General features: G+C 35.0%; 1 protein-coding gene across 1 annotated transcript in view; it reads right to left on the bottom strand.

Moving 5' to 3' along the window:
• NBEAL1 (neurobeachin like 1) overlaps window positions 1-23001 on the bottom strand; it is a 173657-nt gene that overhangs the window by 108323 nt on the left and 42333 nt on the right. Inside the window, exons 7-10 of the mRNA XM_061186681.1 lie at window positions 18463-18545; window positions 13968-14053; window positions 10384-10690; window positions 2240-2346 (exon numbers count right to left, since the gene is read on the bottom strand). Coding sequence (XP_061042664.1) covers window positions 2240-2346; window positions 10384-10690; window positions 13968-14053; window positions 18463-18545 — 583 coding nt within the window. The remainder of the gene's footprint in view (window positions 1-2239; window positions 2347-10383; window positions 10691-13967; window positions 14054-18462; window positions 18546-23001) is intronic.

Raw genomic sequence — 23001 nt, 5'->3', positions numbered from 1 at the left:
AAATTTTAGTAGAAACTATTTTATCCTAGTGATTTATCCTTCCATAATGTGTGACTGGCAGGTTCTCTACACATGTGAGATTTGCCTTTATCACTGAAGTTGTCTCTATAACTGATAAAGCCACGCTGCATTTTTACAACAAACAGAAGGTTTTATAAACATTTCTCTTATGCTGCTTTCACCTCCCTAGGATTTCTTTCCCAAGAATGATTTTTAAAAGGTGGACAGAGAGATCTTGACTCTACAGTGATAATTTGGTGCTTTTGTTGACTTCATAAATATTCATTATGACTTACTTTATCAATATATTATTTCCTATTTTATGCTATTCTTCACAATTTTACTATAAGTTAAGCAATATAGTGACATAAATGTTTTCAACGATACCCCTCCTAACAGAGTGGAAAAATTCAAGGAGCTGACGTTAAAATTCTTATTCTGGAATATTCTCACAGAATCAGAAGGGACCCCCAGTATTTTTCAACAAGGAATTCATGAAAGGAATACTTCAAATAGAAAGGTAAAAGCTCTTTGAAGTAGTTTTACTTTCAAAGGCTTCTCAAGAAGGTTTCTGGTGCCATCTTGAAATTTATGGAAACATATAATAATCAGAGATATTAGTTATTATGTACTTATACACAAATCTGCTACAAGTGTAAATTAGTAAAAACTTTTACAAATAAGGAAATTGGAAGTATACATCAAGAACCTTAATAGTATTTTTATTTTTCTATTTTTCTACATTTTCCACTTATTCATAAGTTTTCACACAATGTTCCCTACTTGAAAAAATTTATGCCCTTTGATCTAATAATTGTACTAGAAATAGAATTCTGTTCTATGAAACTTTAAAGAGTCATGTAATCACAAACAAAATTGGAAACAAATTAAGAATTTACCAATAGGGAATAGTTAAGTAAGCTATGGTACATCCACTCAATATAATAAGATGTAAATATTAAAATCCTAACGCATGAAAATGCTAATGAAATAATCTTAAATGAAACAAAAGTGCAAAAACATATGCCATCAAATGCTCATACTAAATTTTAACAATGCATAACAAAAAAGACTTTGAAACTTAACAACAAAAAAGCTAAAAACCCAATTAAAAAATGCACCAAGGACTTGAACAGACATTTCTCTAAAGATGATATACAAATGGCCAGTAAGCACATGAAAAGATGCTCAGCATCACTAATCATTAGAGAAAAGCAAATCAAACTACAATGAGATACCACCTCACACCCACTGAGATGGCTATTATCAAAAAAAAAGAAGAGGAAGAAGAGGAGGAGGAGGAAGAAGGAGAAGAGGAGGAGGAGGAAGAAGGAGAAGAGGAGGAGGAGGAAGAGGGAGAAGAGGAAGGGGAAGAGGAAGAGGAGGAGGAGGAAGAAGAAGAAGGAGAAGGACGAGAAGGAGAAGAAGAAGAAGAAGAAAACAAGTGTTGATAAGAATGTGGAGAAACTGGAACCTTTGTGCACTGTTGGTGGCAATGTAAAATGGTGCAGCTACTATGGAAAACAGTAAGGTGGTTCCTCAAAAAATTAAAAATTTAATTACTATATGATCCAGCAAACCCACTTCTGGATATATACCAAAAAGAATTTAAAGTAGGGTCTTGAAGAGATATCTGTATACTCATGTTCATAGCAACATTATCCACGATAGCCAAAAGGTAGAATCAACACAAGAGTCCATCAACAGATGAATGAATAAACAAAATGTGGTATATACATATGTATACATACAATGAGATACTATTCAGTCTTAAAAAGAAAGGAAATTCTGCAATATGCTACAACATGGATGAATCTTGAGGATATTATGCTGAATGAAATAAGCCAGTCACAAAAAATCAAACACTGTATAATTCCACCTATACGAGGTACTTAGAGTAGTCAAAATCACAGAGACAGCAAGAATAGTAGTTGCCAAGGGCTGAAGGGAGAGGAGAATGTAGAGTTGTTTAATGGATATAGAGTTTTAGTTTTACAAGATGAAGAGTTATGGGGGATGGATGGTGGAAATGGTTGCAACAACAACGTGAATGTATTTAATACCACTGAACTGTATACTTAAAAATGATTAAGATGGTAAATTTTACGTTACGTGTATTTTACCACAATAAAAAAAATTTAGTTATAGTTATAATATGCTCAAAATAGAATCAAAACATAAACAAAATAACAGCTTCTTAAAATCAAAGACAACAATAACAGTAATAATAGAAAAATACCTTGCAGTTCTGTAGCAGTCGTATGAGATGTTCAAAGCAATTACTGTTAAGAAAAATAGCCTGAAGAACAGGCCTATCTCTGCAGTCTAACATGGCTGTAATGGTATCTAGGAAATTAAAAACAAAATTGTCCATTAATAAAGTGGAAAATCTGGGATCACAGAAACATTCACTCTAGCCATATATTTAATTTAGGCTTTTTGGCTAACAAACAGATGTAAATTAATAGGAAATAATAAAGAGGGGGAGTAGAAAACAAAACCTGTACTTATTACTTGAGAAGAAAAGTGAAAAAAAAAGTGAACATTTTTATACTTTATTATTAAAAATATTTCTTTTTTTATATATAAGAATGATATATATTTCCCAGAGATTTACTTAGGTGTTCTTCCATTATAACTTAGGTGTAATAAACTGTGGTTCCCAACTTGCTATGAATAAGCAACACTTGGTTATGTTTGGCAACATAGTCTCATTTCTATAGTATAAAATTAACATATGGCTATCATGAAAATGAGACTTAGGTAATTAATCCATTTGTGATGATGCTTTGGTCTTGTTTCCTACTGAAAGGATGTCCCCACTCAGAAATCAAGGGACATTTGACATAGGTAATATGCAAGTTCATAATAAAAAAGAAGTCCATTCAGTATAGACTCAAATTTCCTTATAAACTTATAATTTATAATAATTATAAAACATGACATGCTATAACATATAAAAGAATAGAAACTATATAAGATGAATCTTATTTTCCTACAAAAACACTGTTGTAATGAATCATTAAGTTTCACTGAGATTTTGATGTCCAGTATTTTTAAATTGGACACCACACACATACCCACACAAACATTTTTTAAAGTCTCTAGGGCTATACAACAAACCATTAATGTTGGTTATGTCGGGTGGCAGGATATAAAAACTTTTTTTTCACTTATCTGAATTTTTTAGTTTAGCTATAATGAAAATATTTTACTTATATAAAAAGGAACTCTCGGAGAGGGAGGGGCAAGATGGCGGAAGAGTAAGACGCGGAGATCACCTTCCTTCCAACAGATACATGAGAAATACATCTACACGTGGAACTGCTCCTACAGAACACCCACTGAACGCTGGCAGAAGACGTCAGACCTCCCAAAAGACGCCCTCAGGCGACCTACATGCAGAGGCGGGTCCAAATCCAAAGCTGAACCCCGGGAGCTGTACGAACAAAGAAGAGAAAGGGAAATCTCTCCCAGCAGCCTCAGAAGCAGCGGATTAAAGCACCACAAACAACTTGATGTGCCTGCATCTGTTGAATACCTGAATAGACAATGAATCATCCCAAATTTAGGAGGTGGACTTTGGGAGCAGGATATATTAACTTTTCCCCTTTTCCTTTTTTTGTGAGTGTATATGTGTATGCTTCTGGGTGAGATTTTGTCTGTATAGCTTTGCTCTCACCGTTAGTCCTAGGGTTAGGTCCGTCCGTTTTTTTTTTTTTTTTTTTTTTTTACTTAAAAAAATTTTTTTTCCCCTAATAAATGTTTTCTTAATAATTTTTTCCTTATTTTCTATTTTAAAAAATTAAAAAAAAATTTTTAATAAGTTTTTTCATATTTTTTATTTTAAAAAATTAAAAAATTTTTTTCTTAATAAATTTTTTCTTAATAATTTTTTTCTTATTTTTAGTATAAAAAATTAATAAATCTATTTTTAAAAATTAAAAAAAATTTTTTTCTTAATAAATTTATTCTTAATAATTTTTTTTCTTATTTTTTATTATAATTGCTTTATTTTATTTTATTTTATCCTCTTTCTTTCTTTCTTTCCATTTTTTCTCCCTTTTATTCTGAGCCGTGTGGATGAAAGGCTCTTGGTGCTCCAGCCAGGCATCAGGGCTGTGCCTCTGAGGTGGGAGAGCCAACTTCAGGGCACTGGTCCACAAGAGACCTCCCAGCTCCACATAATACCAAACGGCGAAAATCTCTCAGAGATCTCCATCTCAACATCAAGACCCAGCTTCACTCAACGACCAGCAAGCTACAGTGCTGGACACCCTATGCCAAACAACTAGCAAGACAGGAACACAGCCCCATCCATTAACAGAGAGGCTGCCTAAAATCATAATAAGGCCACAGACACCCCAAAACACACCACCAGACGTGGACGAGCCCACCAGAAAGACAACATCCAGCCTCATCCACCAGAACACAGGCACTAGTTCCCTCCACCAGGAAACCTACACAACCCACTGAACCAACCTTAGCCACTGGGGACAGATACCAAAAACAACGGGAACTACGAACCTGCAGCCTGTGAAAAGGAGACCCCAAACACAGTAAGATAAGCAAAATGAGAAGACAGAAAAACACACAGCAGATGAAGGAGCAGGGTCAAAACACACCAGACCTAACAAATGAAGAGGAAATAGGTAGTCTACCTGAAAAAGAATTCAGAATAATGATAGTAAGGATGATCCAAAATCTTGGAAATAGAATAGACAAAATGCAAGAAACATTTAACAAGGACGTAGAAGAACTAAAGAGGAACCAAGCAACGATGAAAAGCACAATAAATGAAATTAAAAATACTCTAGATGGGATCAATAGCAGAATAACTGAGGCAGAAGAACGGATAAGTGACCTGGAAGATAAAATGGTGGAAATAACTACTGCAGAGCAGAATAAAGAAAAAAGAATGAAAAGAACTGAGGACAGTCTCAGAGACCTCTGGGACAACATTAAATGCACCAACATTCGAATTATAGGGGTCCCAGAAGAAGAAGAGAAAAAGAAAGGGACTGAGAAAATATTTGAAGAGATTATAGTTGAAAACTTCCCTAATATGGGAAAGGAAATAGTTAATCAAGTCCTGGAAGCACAGAGAGTCCCATACAGGATAAATCCAAGGAGAAACACACCAAGACACATATTAATCAAACTATCAAAAATTAAATATAAAGAAAACATATTAAAAGCAGCAAGGGAAAAACAACAAATAACACACAAGGGCATCCCCATAAGGTTAACAGCTGATCTTTCAGCAGAAACTCTGCAAGCCAGAAGGGAGTGGCAGGATATACTTAAAGTGATGAAGGAGAAAAACCTACAACCAAGATTACTCTACCCAGCAAGGATCTCATTCAGATTTGATGGAGAAATTAAAACCTTTACAGACAAGCAAAAGCTGAGAGAGTTCAGCACCACCAAACCAGCTTTACAACAAATGCTAAAGGAACTTCTCTAGGCAAGAAACACAAGAGAAGGAAAACACCTACAATAACAAACCCAAAACATTTTTAAGAAAATGGGAATAGGAACATACATATCGATAATTACCTTAAATGTAAATGGATTAAATGCTCCCACCAAAAGACACAGACTGGCTGAATGGATACAAAAACAAGACCCATATATATGCTGTCTACAAGAGACCCACTTCAGACCTAGAGACACATACAGACTGAAAGTGAGGGGATGGAAAAAGATATTCCATGCAAATGGAAATCAAAAGAAAGCTGGAGTAGCAATTCTCATATCAGACAAAATAGACCTTAAAATAAAGACTATTACAAGAGACAAAGAAGGACACTATATAATGATCAAGGGATCGATCCAAGAGGAAGGTATAACAATTGTAAATATTTATGCACCCAACATAGGAGCACCTCAATACATAAGGCAAATACTAACAGCCATAAAAGGGGAAATCGACAGTAACACAATCATAGTAGGGGACTTCAACACCCCACTTTCACCAATGGACAGATCATCCAAAATGAAAATCAATAAGGAAACACAAGCTTTAAATGATACATTAAACAAGATGGACTTAATTGATATTTATAGGACATTCCACCCAAAAACAACAGAATACACATTTTTCTCAAGTGCTCATGGAACATTCTCCAGGATAGATCATATCTTGGGTCACAAATCAAGCCTTGGTAAATTTTAAAAAATTGAAATCGTATCAAGTATCTTTTCCGACCACAACGCTATGAGACTAGATATCAATTACAGGGAAAGATCTGTAAAAAATACAAACACATGGAGGCTACACAATACGCTACTTAATAATGAAGTGATCACTGAAGAAATCAAAGGGGAAATCAAAAAATACCTAGAAACAAATGACAATGGAGACACGACGATCCACAACCTATGGGATGCAGCAAAAGCAGTTCTAAGAGGGAAGTTTATAGCAATACAAGCCTACATCAAGAAACAGGAAACATCTCGAATAAACAACCTAACCTTGCACCTAAAACAGTTAGAGAAAGAAGAACAAAAAAAACCCCAAAGCTAGCAGAAGGAAAGAAATCATAAAGATCAGATCAGAAATAAATGAAAAAGAAATGAAGGAAACAATAGCAAAAATCAATGAAACTAAAAGCTGGTTCTTTGAGAAGATAAACAAAATTGATAAACCATTAGCCAGACTCATCAAGAGAAAAAGGGAGAAGACTCAAATTAATAGAATTAGAAATGAAAAAGGAGAAGTAACCACTGACACTGCAGAAATACAAACGATCATGAGAGATTACTACAAGCAACTCTATGCCAATAAAATGGACAACCTGGAAGAAATGGACAGATTCTTAGAAATGCACAACCTGCCAAGACTGAACCAGGAAGAAATAGAAAATATGAACAGACCAATCACAAGCACTGAAATTGAAACTGTGATTAAAAATCTTCCAACACACAAAAGCCCAGGACCAGATGGCTTCACAGGCGAATTCTATCAAACATTTAGAGAAGAGTTAACACCTATCCTTCTCAAACTCTTCCAAAATATTGCAGAGGGAGGAACACTCCCCAACTCATTCTACGAGGCCACCATCACCCTGATACCAAAACCAGACAAAGATGTCACAAAGAAAGAAAACTACAGGCCAATATCACTGATGAACATAGATGCAAAAATCCTCAACAAAATACTAGCAAACAGAATCCAACAGCACATTAAAAGGATTATACACCATGATCAAGTGGGGTTTATTCCAGGAATGCAAGGATTCTTCAATATACGCAAATCAATCAACATGATACATCATATTAACAAATTGAAGGAGAAAAACCATATGATCATCTCAATAGATGCAGAGAAAGCTTTCGACAAAATTCAACACCCATTTATGATAAAAGTCCTGAAGAAAGTAGGCATAGAGGGAACTTTCCTCAACATAATAAAGGCCGTATATGACAAACCCACAGCCAACATTGTCCTCAATGGTGAAAAACTGAAACCATTTCCACTAAGATCAGGAACAAGACAAGGTTGTCCACTCTCACCACTATTATTCAACATAGTTTTGGAAGTGTTAGCCACAGCAATCAGAAAAGAAAAAGAAATAAAAGGAATCTAAATTGGAAAAGAAGAAGTAAAGCTGTCACTGTTTGCAGATGACATGATACTATACATAGAGAATCCAAAAGATGCTACCAGAAAACTACTAGAGCTAATCAATGAATTTGGTAAAGTAGCAGGATACAAAATTAATGCACAGAAATCTCTTGCATTCCTGTATACTAATGATGAAAAATCTGAAAGTGAAATTAAGAAAACACTCCCGTTTACCATTGCAACAAAAAGAATAAAATATCTAGGAATAAACCTACCTAAGGAGACAAAAGACCTGTATGCAGAAAATTATAGGACACTGATGAAAGAAATTAAAGATGATACAAATAGATGGAGAGATATACCATGTTCTTGGATTGGAAGAATCAACATTGTGAAAATGACTCTGCTACCCAAAGCAATCTGCAGATTCAATGCAATCCCTATCAAACTACCACTGGCATTTTTCACAGAACTAGAACAAAAAATTTCACAATTTGTATGGAAACACAAAAGACCCCGAATAGCCAAAGCAATCTTGAGAACGAAAAATGGAGCTGGAGGAATCAGGTTCCCTGACTTCAGACTATATTACAAAGCTACAGTAATCAAGACAGTTTGGTACTGGCACAAAAACAGAAATATAGATCAATGGAACAGGATAGAAAGCCCAGAGATAAGCCCACGCACATATGGTCACCTTATCTTTGATAAAGGAGGCAAGCATATACAGTGGAGAAAAGACAGCCTCTTCAATAAGTGGTGCTGGGAAAATTGGACAGGTACATGTAAAAGTATGAAATTAGAACACTCCCTGACACCATACACAAAAATAAACTGAAAATGGATTAAAGACCTAAATGTAAGGCCAGACACTATCAAACTCTTAGAGGAAAACATAGGCAGAACACTCTATGACATAAATCACAGCAAGATCCTTTTTGCCCCAGCTCCTAGAGAAATGGAAATAAAAACACAAATAAACAAATGGGACCTAATGAAACTTAAAAGCTTTTGCACAGCAAAGGAAACCATAAACAAGACCAAAAGACAACCCTCAGAATGGGAGAAAATATTTGCAAATGAAGCAACGGACAAAGGATTAATCTCCAAGATTTACAAGCAGCTCATGCAGCTCAATAACAAAAAAACGAACAACCCAATCCAAAAATGGGCAGAAGACCTAAATAGACATTTCTCCAAAGAAGATATACAGATTGCCAACAGACACATGAAAGAATGCTCAACATCGTTAATCATTAGAGAAATGCAAATCAAAACTACAATGAGGTATCATCTCACACCGGTCAGAATGGCCATCATCAAAAAAATCTAGAAACAATAAATGCTGGAGAGGGTGTGGAGAAAAGGGAACACTCTTGCACTGTTGGTGGGAATGTAAATTGATACAGCCACTATGGAGAACAGTATGGAGGTTCCTTAAAAAACTAAAAATAGAACTACCATACGACCCAGCAATCCCACTACTGGGCATATACCCTGAGAAAACCATAATTCAGAAAGAGTCATGTACCAAAATATTCATTGCAGCTCTGTTTACAATAGCCAGGACATGGAAGCAACCTAGGTGTCCATCATCGGATGAATGGATAAAGAAGATGTGGCACATATATACAATGGAATATTACTCAGCCATAAAAAGAAATGAAATGGAGGTATTTGTAATGAGGTGGATGGAGTTAGAGTCTGTCATACAGACTGAAGTAAGTCAGAAAGAGAAAAAGAAATACAGTATGCTAACACATATATATGGAATCTAAGGGAAAAAAAAAAAAAAAGGTCATGAAGAACCTAGTGGCAAGATGGGAATAAAGACACAGACCCACTAGAGAATGGACTTGAGGATATGGGGAGGGGGAGGGGTGAGATGTGACAGGGTGAGAGAGTGTCATGGACATATATACACTACCAAATGTAAAATAGACAGCTAGTGGGAAGCAGCCGCATAGCACAGGGAGATCAGCTCGGTGCTTTGTGACCACCTAGAGGGGTGGGATAGGGAGGGTGGGAGGGAGGGAGATGCAAGAGGGAAGAGATATGGGAACATATGTATATGTATAACTGATTTACTTTGTTATAAAGCAGAAGCTAACACACCATTGTAAAGCAATTATACTTCAATAAAGATGTTTAAAAAAAAAAAGGAACTCTCAGTTAATAATATTAGTATCTATCAAGCTAACAGGAATACAAAAAGAAATCACGTATACTGGTGAAGGAGCTTGCAGGGAGGCGGGAGAGGGGGAGAGAGAGAAAGAAGCACAGAATGACACAAAACAACCAACACAAAGAGAGGGAAAGAAAAACAAGACACATACACGCAGAGGATCTGAGGAATCAAAACAAAACAAGAAACCAGAAACCCTCAAAAGGAAGGACATGTTGAAGTGATTTCTACAGAGATGTATTAGAAGCACATAAAAAATTGATCGTATGTGACTCTTTGCCATAGGTTAGAAACTACAAATGGCACTTTCTGAAAATTTACTTTTCCTAGAATTTCAAAATCACAGCTGATTTTCTTTTTAACATTGATGCTTTCAGTGGATTACAACTTTCAAAAGAGAACATAGAGGCTCGATTTTGTCACTGTTAAAGCAAATATGTGAAAGACAAATCAATTCCATATTATTTTGAAGTCAAATCTAAATAGTCACACAATATCTGAATTAAACAATCAATATTTTCTATACAATGGCCTTGAATTCTAAATGAAAATGGAGAATATAAAGGTAAAAAAAAAAAAAACTAGATTCAGAGAAAACTGAATATAATAAACTTCATCTAATACTCACTCAGCATTTTGATCTGTAGAGCTATGAACCGGCTTTCCCACAGTCTGGACCTCCTTTGATTAGGTAAAGCTGAATGATCTGAATTTAGCAATTTAAAATAGTTCTCCAAAATAGTGCTGGTTTCCACTTGACGCTGATCAGAGCTGCTAGTGAGAAGGATATGTACCACCTCTGTAAGGCACTTCAGAGTAAGTTCCACCTTCCTACCCACTTCTTCAGGATTTCCATCCTCCCAAGAATCACAATCGGCCAAAACTCTCATGAGAACCTCCATGGTGGCTGGAGAAATTGCTTGCAAAGCATTCCTCTGAAACATGAGAGACAATAAAAATGAAACCCAAATCTAACTGAAGTGCTGTATGTTTGCAAAAACAAAGAGAATTTAATAAATCTGCAGATAACTTTTTCTTTATAAATCAACACTGAAAAAATTTTACACAGATACTTTGACAGACACTGCTGGTGTTTTACACATATTAGGTCTTCATTTCTTCACTACTAATAGAATTCTGATTTTATTCAGATAGTCATCTGCCCATGTAGAAAACTTACTTACCACCCTCCCTTGTAGCTAGGGGTAGCCATGTGACATAGTTCTGGTCAAGAATATATGCCAGTAGACCATGAAGAGGATATCACTTTACAAATAAAAAAGGGAAGGATCCTTTGCTCTTGGCTTTTTCACCCTTTTCCTGCCTGAAATGCAGACAAGAAGCTTGGAGCCACCTTTATATCATGAGGAAACAAGCCCCAGAATTAAAGTAGCAGGCTACAGAGCAGAACAGGAACACAAGGACCTTAGTCCCTGATGATATCATTGAGTTGCTGTGCTATCCCAGAACCGCCTGCATCTGGATTTCTTATGCAAGAATAAAAATAAACACGTCAATTTGGCCAAGCCTCTCTCAGGTTTTCTGTTGGTTATAGCAAATGACATGTATCATTTATATCATATTATCCCAAATAATATAGATATATAAGAGGACCGGCTTGCCTCTGATTCTACAAACATATTTCTGAAACTCTAAGTAACTGGTAGCTATTTGAGGTGATCCATTAAACTTGAAATAAATATGTTGCCCTAAATTGTTAAATTCATAAATAATAAATCAGAGTATAATTATGTAAAATCATCTGAAAGTAATAACACTTAGGCCATTTGGACTGATTATCAATATGATAAATAATATCAATAATAACAAGTGCAATTATGGAAGAAATTGCTGATGGCCCATCCAACATCAATTTTCCTCTGCTTCCTTATTAACAGAACCCCTGATGTTTTGCTGGACACATGGCTACCAGGAATAAACATTACATTTCCTAACCTCCCCTGCTGCTAAGGAGGCTGAGGAAACAAGTTTTATCAAATTTTTTATCTGACCATATTTGCAACTTTGCAGCTATCTGATGGAGTCTGGCAAATGAGATACTGTCAGCTTTTCAGTATCTCCTTCAAAGATAATTGGTACCTGCCATTTGTCTCCTTCTTCACCTCCCCCTCCATCTTTGTGCCCAAAATGTAGACATGGTGGCCAAAACTCTAGATGCTATTTTGTACCACAAGAAATAATAGTAAGGAAAACAAATTGACATTCAAAAGGTACCTGAGTCCCTGAAGAGGTTAGAGCCACCAGATTAACTCTGGACTGCTTACAGCTATCTTTTTTTTTTAAACAAAAGAAAAAAGGTAAACTTCTAACTTAAGCTACTAGAACTTCAGTATTTACTGCTACTTTCAAGGAATCATAAATCTGATACCCCTGTGATATACTTCGTTCTTATAAGCACAGGCACTTTGTTAAGTGTTTTACATATATTATGTGTCATTTGGTCCTTATGACTGCCCTATAAGTGTTACTATTTCCACATTACAAATAGAGAAACTAAACAAATGTAAACAGTTTATCCAAGGTCACACAACTAGTTAGAAATGACATAGGATTCAAACCTATGTCAGTCTGGCTCCAGAGCCCCCGCTCTTAACATAGCACAAAAAAAGCATAAATATGCCAGTGGGAAGCCAGGCATGATGCTTTGGAAAGGGAGACCAGTCACTGGACTTTTTTGACTCTGTGACAAAGCCATTATTATGCCTTTAGCTATTCATCTAAATACCCTTGTACTGAGGCTATATTCAACAGCCTTCTGATTTCAATATATTTGTAACTATAGCTATGACCTGATTATAAGGATTTTGAGTATTTTCAGTACATAAAATAATAAACTGGGCTTCCAACCTATTTGATTTCCATGTGAGTTTTATTTACTGGAGGTCTCTCGGGGCTCGATTACCCCAGGCCCTAACAAGAACAAGTCTGGGTATATTCAAAAAGGGAACAGGATCCAACCAGCTTCGGCATCAGTCAAAAACAATGTCATTTCCAATTTTACTCATGTACACTTATTAATTCTTATTCTTAGTAGTGGAGAAATGATGGAAATGGGGAGGTACTGAAGCAAAAGAAGGATATTAGCTAATAAAGGAAGGTGACAAAGCAAACAAACTGAAAAATAGGATTCTGGTCACCATCCCTCTCACTACAGAGACTCTTATCTTCTACTAGAGTGCAGAGGAGAAGGCAAGGTAGCCCACTAGGAAACCCAAGCAGTATTATTAGCAATACCTGTGATTTTTGTCATCAATAGAAATCATATACATTTTCATGTATTATAGTTGTTGTAGTGTCTTGAAACATCATTTACCCTCATCTCTTCTTTGAAATTACATTAGTCACTAGACTTGCTGCTGTATTTTTTCATTTGATGTGTTGTAAAGAAGCACATTACTATGTTACAAATTTGTTTTGTTAATATTTTAGTAACTGCATTTCAGTATAGTTTCCTTTGTGATCATATGTATTTTATTTTAGGCATGTGAAAACATTCTGACAAGGGGCTATATCAGACTGCCAAAGGGGTATGTGATATAAAATGTGTTAGAAACCTCTGATCTAAACTGTGTGGTTAAACAAAACAAGTAGAATATTCCTTCTGAACTATAATCCTGTTTTCAACTAGTAGTTAGCTAGTAGTTAGATTCAAAGTTTACTACAGACAGCTTTTAAGATGTTCAATTTAAAAAAATAAATAAAATTACTAGAACTTCTTTCTTATAAATAATTTAAAAACTAGTTTAGTTTGTTGAAAAATGCATATAAACCATGTATGTATGCATTTAATATTTAAAAATAGACAGCAGAGTGACTAAATTCATATGTCTTAGGAAATCAAACGGCTAGAGTTTTATTTCATCAAATGAACTAACAGGGATGACTGTCCTCTATATTCTAAAGTAAGAACTGGAAGCTGAAAGTTAATACAACTAAGAACTTCAAATACCAAAAACTGTTAAATCTAGTTATTTATGCAGTAATTTTATTGTTAATGCTAATATTATTAGGTTTTTTGGAAGTTAATAAATAAAAGAAGTAAATTAAATTTTAAACAAGATCTAAACTCAAAAAATATTTGTATGGTTCATGAAATTTTTAAAGAGACAAAGAATTCATTAAATAATCCATGGAAAACTTTTTGCACTGTTTACTATCATTTTATAGGTTAACTTTCAACATGTTCCTCACCTGCCCACCAGCTACAATGGCTCCAAAGAGATGCAATAAGCAACACTTAAGGCTTTCCTTGAGATGCTCACTTTCTTGAAAACATTCTGTGAATATAATACACGAAATAAATAAATAAGGTTTCTCTTTCACAGTATGACTGATCTCTAAGGAATGTCTGACACAGAAACATCAAAAACGATTTGTGTAGCTGATTCACTTTGCTGCACAGTAGAAGCTAACACAACATTGTAAAGCAACTATACTCCAGTAAAAATTAACTATAAGAAACAAAACAAAACAGAGCAAAATTTTAAAAAAAGATTTGTGAAAGGCTAAAATTTGTTAAAAGGCAAAGTAAACATGCATTTTTTTTCATAGGAAAGGAAAAGAGAAACCATCAATCAGGGAGCATTTTAGATACTTTCTTTATGTTACCTCATTTAATTCTCATAATACTCCATACAAGGATGATATTTTGCCCTCATTTATAAATGAGCAAATGGAAGGTCAAAATTTAATACGGTGCCTAAAGTCATCGGGTTACTAAGTGACAGAGCTACAAATTAACCCAAATCTGAAATAAAACTAGATGTCTTTTTACTACTAGTACTACTGCTTATTAGTATAACTATTATTATTCAATTATAAAATTGAAAGAGTTAGATAAAAAGATTTCCTGGGTCCATCCAGGGCCAATATTCTAAAGTTCTAGTACCAATAGTAACCTTTCTTTTAACATAATTTTATTGTTTTTAAAAGGTTATACATGCACATTACACAGAAAAATTTAAACAGCATAAAAGAACTGACAAGGAAAAGCAAGTTTCCCTCTAACCTATTCCTCAATCCACCTTGCTCCCCACACCTTAAAAAAAAAAAAAAAAGCAAAAAAGCTCTACATATATTACTGCATTATGCTTTTTTGCTTAATACATTACGCTTAATACATTCTGGGCATTATTACATCTTAACATATACATCTGCATTATTCATCAGTAGTGGAATGACTAGAGAGCATTCCACTACAACGATGTACCTTAATTTACTTAACCAGTTCTCTACTGATAAACATTTATGCTTTTCCATTTTCTTTTGATACTACTAACAATCCAGTAATGAATATCCTTTTGCATACATGACACACAAAGACAAGATTATAACAATAGAATTATATCCAATTTTTATACATAAGAAACATTACCAAAAAGAAGCAATTTTGAGTTAAAATGTATTGATAGAAATTTACATTTAAAAAATTAAGTCATTCCAGTTATGTTGGAGTAACTGTCACTACACATGTTTTCTGGCTATAAATAACTAGAAAATTGGAAAAAATAGGCTCTAGAGATTTTTAGCTTCTAGAAATTGTCCTTGTATTGTGATACACAAGAGAAGGAAAGCAAAGTGAACCCAAGGATCACCTCAGCTTCTGGTTTGTAGACATTTTCTGAAAAAATGCAGAGAAAAGGGGAACCTTAAAGGAACATGGCGGTTTGCTGAGTTAGGAGACAGATAAAAAGTTTGGGGAGGCCTAGGTAACTGGAATTTGTAAAGCAGTACTTGAATGGAGGAAGCTCTACATATAGAGAAAGCAATCCAGAAATATGCAAAGGGCTCACTTTGAGTCCAAGTACCAGTCCTAAATTATAGTATGAAATCCCACAAGACAGGCAAAAACCTACCAAGAAGCTGTAAACTGAAATGTCAGATTTCACACAGATGATAGAGTTCTATTCAGCCACAGAGGACATACAGAAAACAAATTCTAATCATAAGATTGCTGGAGTGTCAGATACTATACTAGTATCTGACAAAATAGGCAAGGAATATCACCAAGGCAAGGCAAGGAATATTACCATGGATACGAAGGGACATTTCATTATCAAAAAACAGGTCATGAAGATAAGGCTTTTCAAAAAATTTGCAATAGTTTATTTTAAAGACTTTACATCTACAAGTACTTGGGATAAATATTTGGGGATAAATTAACAAAATATGTGCACAATCTATATGCTGAAAACTATGTAATACTGGTTAAAGAAATAAATAACATACAAATAAACAATGAGATATATCAGATTCATGAATTGGAAGTCTCAATATTCTTAAGGCGGCAATTCTCCTCAAATGGTTCCATAGATTCAATACAATCCCAATCAAAATCCCAGCAAGCTTTTTTGTAACAACACTGAAAAATGGATTCTAAAATATATTATAAAAATGCAAATGATCCAGAATAGTAAAAACAATTTGAAAAGGAAGAACAAAGTTGGAGGTTAATGATTTCAGGACTTAGTATAAAGTCACAATAATCAATACAGCGTGGTAACAGCATAAAGTTAGACATGTGAAACAAAAAGAGAATCCAGAAATCAACCCATGTTTTATGGTCAACAGATTTTTGACAAATGTGCCAAGGTAACTCAATGGAAGAAAGAAGAGCTTTTTCAACAAATGTTGCTGGAACAATAATGAAAAACGTTATGCTAGATAGAAAATACTAACTCAAAACAGGTAACTGACCTAATAGAAGAAAACATAAGAGAAAATCTTCATGACCTTGAGGTAACCAAGATTTCTTTGGTAAGGCACAAAAACCACAGATCATAAAAAAAAATTTATAAATTAGATTCCATTAATATTTAAAGCTTCTGTGTTTTAAAAGACTCAATTAAATGAAAAGGCAAACTGAATAGGATAAAATGCTCTTAGTGATCAAGTATGGAATAATTTTAGCATCAAAAACTATAACCTGATTGTAAAACACTGAATAAATAAAAGTCATTGAGTCCACAGTGATACACAAAAAAGAGAGAAATAAAACTTATTTGCCCCACTAGAAGTAACTATTATTTGAACTCATTTTGAAAACAGACAGTAAAATGGAAAGATTTAAGTACTTTATCCAGCCTTTTTTGGAACAGCTGTAGTTTATCCCCAGTTGATGAGGGAAAATTCTTTTTTACAGAATACAACAGCTGATAGAACTGTAAGGATAGAATTTGAAGACCACAATATTGCAACCCTCAATAAAATAACTGATCCAGGCAAGTATCAATGGATGCAAAATATTAGGTGAAAAAATGTTGAAAAATAAGATATTCACCCTATGCCACAGTATCATTCCAAGGATATCTTGCAAAATTGCAAAAGGAAAAACATCTTTACAATTGAAAATTTTCACTATCACTACTGTGAATACTGATTAACAAAGGGTAGGAAAAACCCTTTCTCCTTCTCTATAGGAAAATGGGCCAAGAATTATATTTCTGGAAATCTGACAAATGTGGACCATCAATGAGTGACAAATGAGCTACCAGGCAATATTGCTTATGGTAAAAATGGCCCTTGATCTGGACTAGGAAGACTATGATAACTATAAAATAACCTTGGGCTTCCCTGATTGCAACTTGTAATTTAGGCATTTCCCTTCCCAGGATGTGGAAGTTACATTCATGGGTTACTATAAGCTATACATGCCTTCTATGGGATACTGTACTTCAAAGCCAGAGTGGCTCACACACCCACCAATTTGGTTTCATACCCTCACTTAGAAAACCCAAGAAAAGCCCTTGGAATGCTCTGAGATCTCCTCCTGAAAAGAAACACCTACACTGTTCCACTGGCATACTGGGTTTCCTACTGTGGACATGTGAGTTTGATTATCTAGCTGAAGGCAGTATCACTACTGGTGGTTAAGCAAAGTGTGCACTGCAATCATCTTCACCAAGCAATCAAACAAAGGACTATTTGGTTAGCAGACATTTGGTCCTGTCCAAAATGTCCATAAGATACTTGGTCCATGCCAAAAAGTCCTTGATATTTGGTCCTACCCAAAACCATGTGGCATGAACCAAATATGTTCATTTGGATAGGAGCAAATTTCAAGGACCTTTTGGCATAGCCAAATGTCTTATGGACATTTTGGACAGGACCAAATATCAAGGATCTTTTGGCGTGGACCAAATGTCATACATATTTTGGACAGGACCAACTGCCCTTCCAGGGACTATTTGTCTTATTTTATTTCTTAGAAAAAAAAAGAAAAAAGAGTGAGAGAATTAAAGCAAATATGGCAAAATGGCAAAATGTTAAGATCTGACCAATTTGAGTGGGAAACACAAGGTGTTCCTTTTATATTCTGCAAAATTTTCTACATTCTTAAAATATGGCAAAATCATTTTTTAAAGAAAGAAAGCTAGAGTCCATATAGGTCATACAAACAGGGACCAATTCTCTCAAGCTTATTTTCAGTAAAAATTCTGAAGTTTTAAAATATAATACCGTCATTAAAACATTCAGCTCTTCTCAAAAGAAAAACACTTTGAGAACAACGAATTAAGTAAAACCAAGAAGAATAATCACAACAAAACATGAATCAAGTACTCCAGTAATAGTTTCTTAGAATCTTTATCTTATAAATACACAAAGCTGAATCAAGGTCAGAATCAGAATAAGGAACAATCAAAGTAACATCAGAATCAAAGCAAGAGAAATTAGAGCTGTTACTTACGATAAAAGAAAGGGACAAACTCCACTGTGAGAGAAGCTGGTTTATATTTCTGTCTGCTCTTTTCCACAGTACTAAGGATTCGTCTATCGTTAAAAAGAAGTTAATACCAAATTACAACATGGGCAAGTAGAGAAGGCACAATTACAAAAACAATTATAAAATAAATTTAATATTTTACTTTTGATTTGTGTACAGAATAATACATCACCAGGATTGGCATAATCTTGAAAAGGAAGTCTAGCCACTAATTTAAATGCTCACCAACTGAAAGGATTTCTTCTTTCGAATTACACAAAAAATTTAAAACAATTAACGGTGAAACATAGCAGTCACATTAAGTTTCCTAACAACTGGAAATAGAAAAAGGAAATAGCCATTTAAAATTTCCAAAATGTAAAAGAACTAGTTCAGTAGTACTGCTAATTTGATACGTAAGGTAGTAGCTTATTCCTACAGTGCAACTGAAATTCATCAGAAATCAAGCTACTCTGTGCCACTTTCTGAAATTTTATCTGGACACAAAGACTCCATACCACTGGCTTCTTCCACCTGAAGGATACAGATCCAGAGGGCTGGGATTATTTTTGTTTTTAATCACAATTTCAGTAATTTTGATGGCTGAAATATTTCTACAGACTTCGGTAAGGCCAACACAAACAGCATGTGCATTTACAAAGAACATTTCAATTCAACACAAAATGAATCTCTTAGATGGGCATGGTGGGTGTGGGGCTTAGGGAATAAAGGTTACTGTTACAATGACATATCAGCAACTGGTGGACTGTTGAAAATCAAAAAAAAAAAAAAAAAAAAAAACAACACACTTTTTTCCATCCCCTAAACAAGCTCTTAACACTGTTAGAAACCTAGAAAAATGGTACAGGTGAACCGGTTTGCAATGCAGAAATAGAGACACAGATGTAGAGAACAAACCTATGGACACTAAGGTGGGGAAGTGGTGGGGCAGGTGGTGGTGGTGGGATGAACTGGGAGACTGGGATTGACATGTACACACTAATATGTATAAAATGGATAACTAATAAGAACCTGCTGTATAAAAAATAAAATTCAAAAATTCAATAAATAAATTAATTAATTAATGTATAAATACGCTCCAAAATCTTTTTGCTCTCACTAAAAAAAAAAGTAGTAAAATCATGCCTTTACAGAGAGCAAGTGATTTAATAAACTTTGTTAAATCTTAAAAAAAACAAAACAAAACACACTGTTAGAGCCAACAAAAATGGAAAATATTTGAAGAACAGCCACATAGAAATTCCATACATTTAAATACGATCTACTGATAAAGCACTGGATTAAGATGCCTTCTTCTCAACAATTTGAACAATATTCAATTAAGGTACTGAAATTATTTTCTTTATAATTATTACAATTGTTCCTTATAATTATACAGAAAGAAAAGCCAATTGATCACGGAATAAGCCGAACAGGATAGGCACAGCTGGACTTAGTACTGACACACTAAAGAGTTCTAAGATCCAGATCTAATATCCAGATTCACTAGAAATCATATCAGATACCATTTGCCACTGCACTGCTTTCCAAATCTATGCCTATTTCCATTGTGTAGAGGGCTTAAGAATTATCATAATTCTGTATTTATTTTAATTTCAAATATAACATCTTAGAACATTATTGGATCTTCCTATTTAAGATCATTATCAAAATTTTGTATGTGTTTCCAACGATACAAATATTACTAGAGTTTCAAATAAAAAACTGAGTCATGCCTTAAAAAAATTAGTCATGTTGTAGAAAAATTAATTTTAAAAGGACGAAATCTGGTTAGGCTTTCAGTTAGGTTTTTCCACGCGATTATTTACATTTTGCACATTTATTATAAATTATGATATTAACTAATATATTGGATATATCCTATTCAAAAATCCTGTGCTACAAACAAAAATAAAGCTTCTCATTTGATTAACATAATGAAAATGTACTCCTGCAATTTGTGATTAATGACTCATTCTAAAGGCTCTGTATTAGATGTAACATATGAACATAAATAATTTCCATTATAATTGTGCTAAAATTTAATAAGCTAAATTAAAGAGGTGAAAACTATTATACATAACACAAATATTAAAGCATAAGTAGTTTGCACTGCATGTTTTCAATAGGATAAGACCAAACAGCTAATAATGTACCATTTTTAGAACACAGTATATTTGGTTGCTCCATTATTAGCTGATATTTGGGCCAAGCGTTTAGCACCTAGTTGATGCCAATACATATCAACAGGTTGCTGAGAGGGATGCAAAATGTTTGCTTGCATCTCAGTTTTCTAAGTGTATGTCCCCTGGTCAATTTTTCTGTGCTTTTCTGTGTGTGTGTGTGTGTTCCCATCATACCTAGAACATAACTACTTTTCTTAATTTTTCAACTTTTTATCTGGAAATAAGTTCAAGCTCTTGCAAAAGCTACAAGAATAAAAATAGTGCAAAAAACTTCAAGTATAGTCTACCCAGGTTCATTGTTAAAACTTTATCTTAAATGCTTTATAATTTTCTCACTCCCCCCGAAAAAAATATATATGCACATATATCTATATATGAGATATATATTTATATATACACATATTCAGACCTATAATATTTTTCAGAACATTTAAGGGAAAATTATGAATATAGCCTTTTACCTCTAAATATTTTAGTGGATAATTCCTAGGAATAGGGATACTGTCTTACATAATACTACAGTACAGTTATAAATTTCAATACGCTTAACATTAATGTAATACATTTATCTAATCTACCATTCATAATCCAGTATGTCAACTGACCTAATCATGTCCTATAGCATTCCCACCTTCCCACCCCTAAGTACAGTTTCCTGTCCAGGGTCAGGTATTGCATTTGGCTGTCACATCTCTTCAGCATCCTTTAATCTGAAACATTTCCACAGCCTTTCTTTATGACACTTTTAAAGAATACTGTCTCCTAATCCCTCCTTTTATTCATTAAAATGTTGTTCATTTGGAGTTTGCTTGATGTTTCCATACACTTAAGATTCAGATTATGCATTCTTGGCTGGAATATTATACAAGCAATGATGGGTCCTTCTTAGAGTATCACAGTTGTAGGCACAGGATGTCCACCTGCTTCTCAATGATGATGTTAATTTTGATCATCCAGTCAATGTACTACCCAGTACTGTACAAAATAACTACTAATTTTTCCTTTGCAACAAATAAGTAATCTGTGGAGAAACATTTTAAAACCATGCAAAAGCCATGTTCCTTATCAAAACCTGCCCCTAGACTTAGCATCCTGATCCATATCTTTCCTATGATGTGTGCAAAATGCCGATTTTTTCCCAACACTAGCAGCCCCTGTACATTACTAATTGGCATTTGGCCTTCTAATGTAAGCAAAAGCCCTCTCTTCTCCCCTATCTCTCTTTCCCTCTGTCTCTCTCTCTCTCTCTCTCTCAATCTTTATCAATCACTGGTATGGCTCATGAATTCCTTTTTTCCCCCATGGTTTATAATTCTTTAATTAATTATTTTTGCGTATATATTGTCCCAGATTTGGCCAGTAGGAGCCCGAAGACATAACTTAATGTAAATTATTTTTCTCGGGACTTCCCTGGTGGTCCAGTGGTAAAGAATCTGCCTTACAACACAGGGGATGCAGGTTCGATCCCTGGTCAGGGAACTAAGATCCCACATGCCACAGGGCAACTAAGCCCGTGCACCACAACTACTGAGCTTGCGAGCCTCAACTAGAGCCCATGTGCCGCAAACCACAGAGCCCACACACTCTGGAACCCACACACCACAACTACAGAGCCCACCCGCCCTGGAGCCTGCACGCCACAACTAGAGAGAAGCCTGCATGCCGCAACGAAAGATCCCGCATGCCTCAATGAAGATCTCATGTGCCGACCCAAGGCAGCCAAAAAAAAAAAAAAGAAAAAAAAGAAAAAATTGGTGAAATAATGTTTTTTAAAAAAAACTATTTTAGGGCTTCCCTGGTGGCGCAGTGGTTGAGAATCTGCCTGCTAATGCAGGGGACACGGGTTCGAGCCCTGGTCTGGGAGGATCCCACATGCCGCGGAGCAATTAGGCCCATGAGCCACAGCTGCTGAGCCTGCGCGTCTGGAGCCTGTGCTCCGCAACAGGGGAGGCCACGACAGTGAGAGGCCCGCGCACCGCGATGAAGAGTGGCCCCCACTTGCCGCAGCTGGAGAAAGCCCTAGCACAGAAACGAAGACCCAACATAGCAAGCAATCAATCAATCAATAAATAAATAAATCTTAAAAAAAAAAACTATTTTAGTCTGTGGGCAGACAATGAGTCCTATTGAACTTACACTGGGCACAAAGTAGGAAGTTAATAAATATATTGTTTGTTTTTGTTTTTTGGCTGCCATGAGGCATGCGGGATCTTCGTTCCCTGACCAGGGATCGAACCCATGTCCCCTGCAATGGAAGCGTGGAGTCTTAACCACTGGATCACCAGGGAAGTCCCAATAAATATATTTTTAAATAAATGCTTGAATGAATAAGTCATTT

Source organism: Eubalaena glacialis, chromosome 1, assembly GCF_028564815.1.
Source record: "Eubalaena glacialis isolate mEubGla1 chromosome 1, mEubGla1.1.hap2.+ XY, whole genome shotgun sequence".
Lineage (NCBI taxonomy): Eukaryota > Metazoa > Chordata > Mammalia > Artiodactyla > Balaenidae > Eubalaena > Eubalaena glacialis.
The sequence above is the reverse complement of the archived record's forward strand: the minus strand, read 5'-3'. Positions and strand labels throughout refer to the sequence as shown.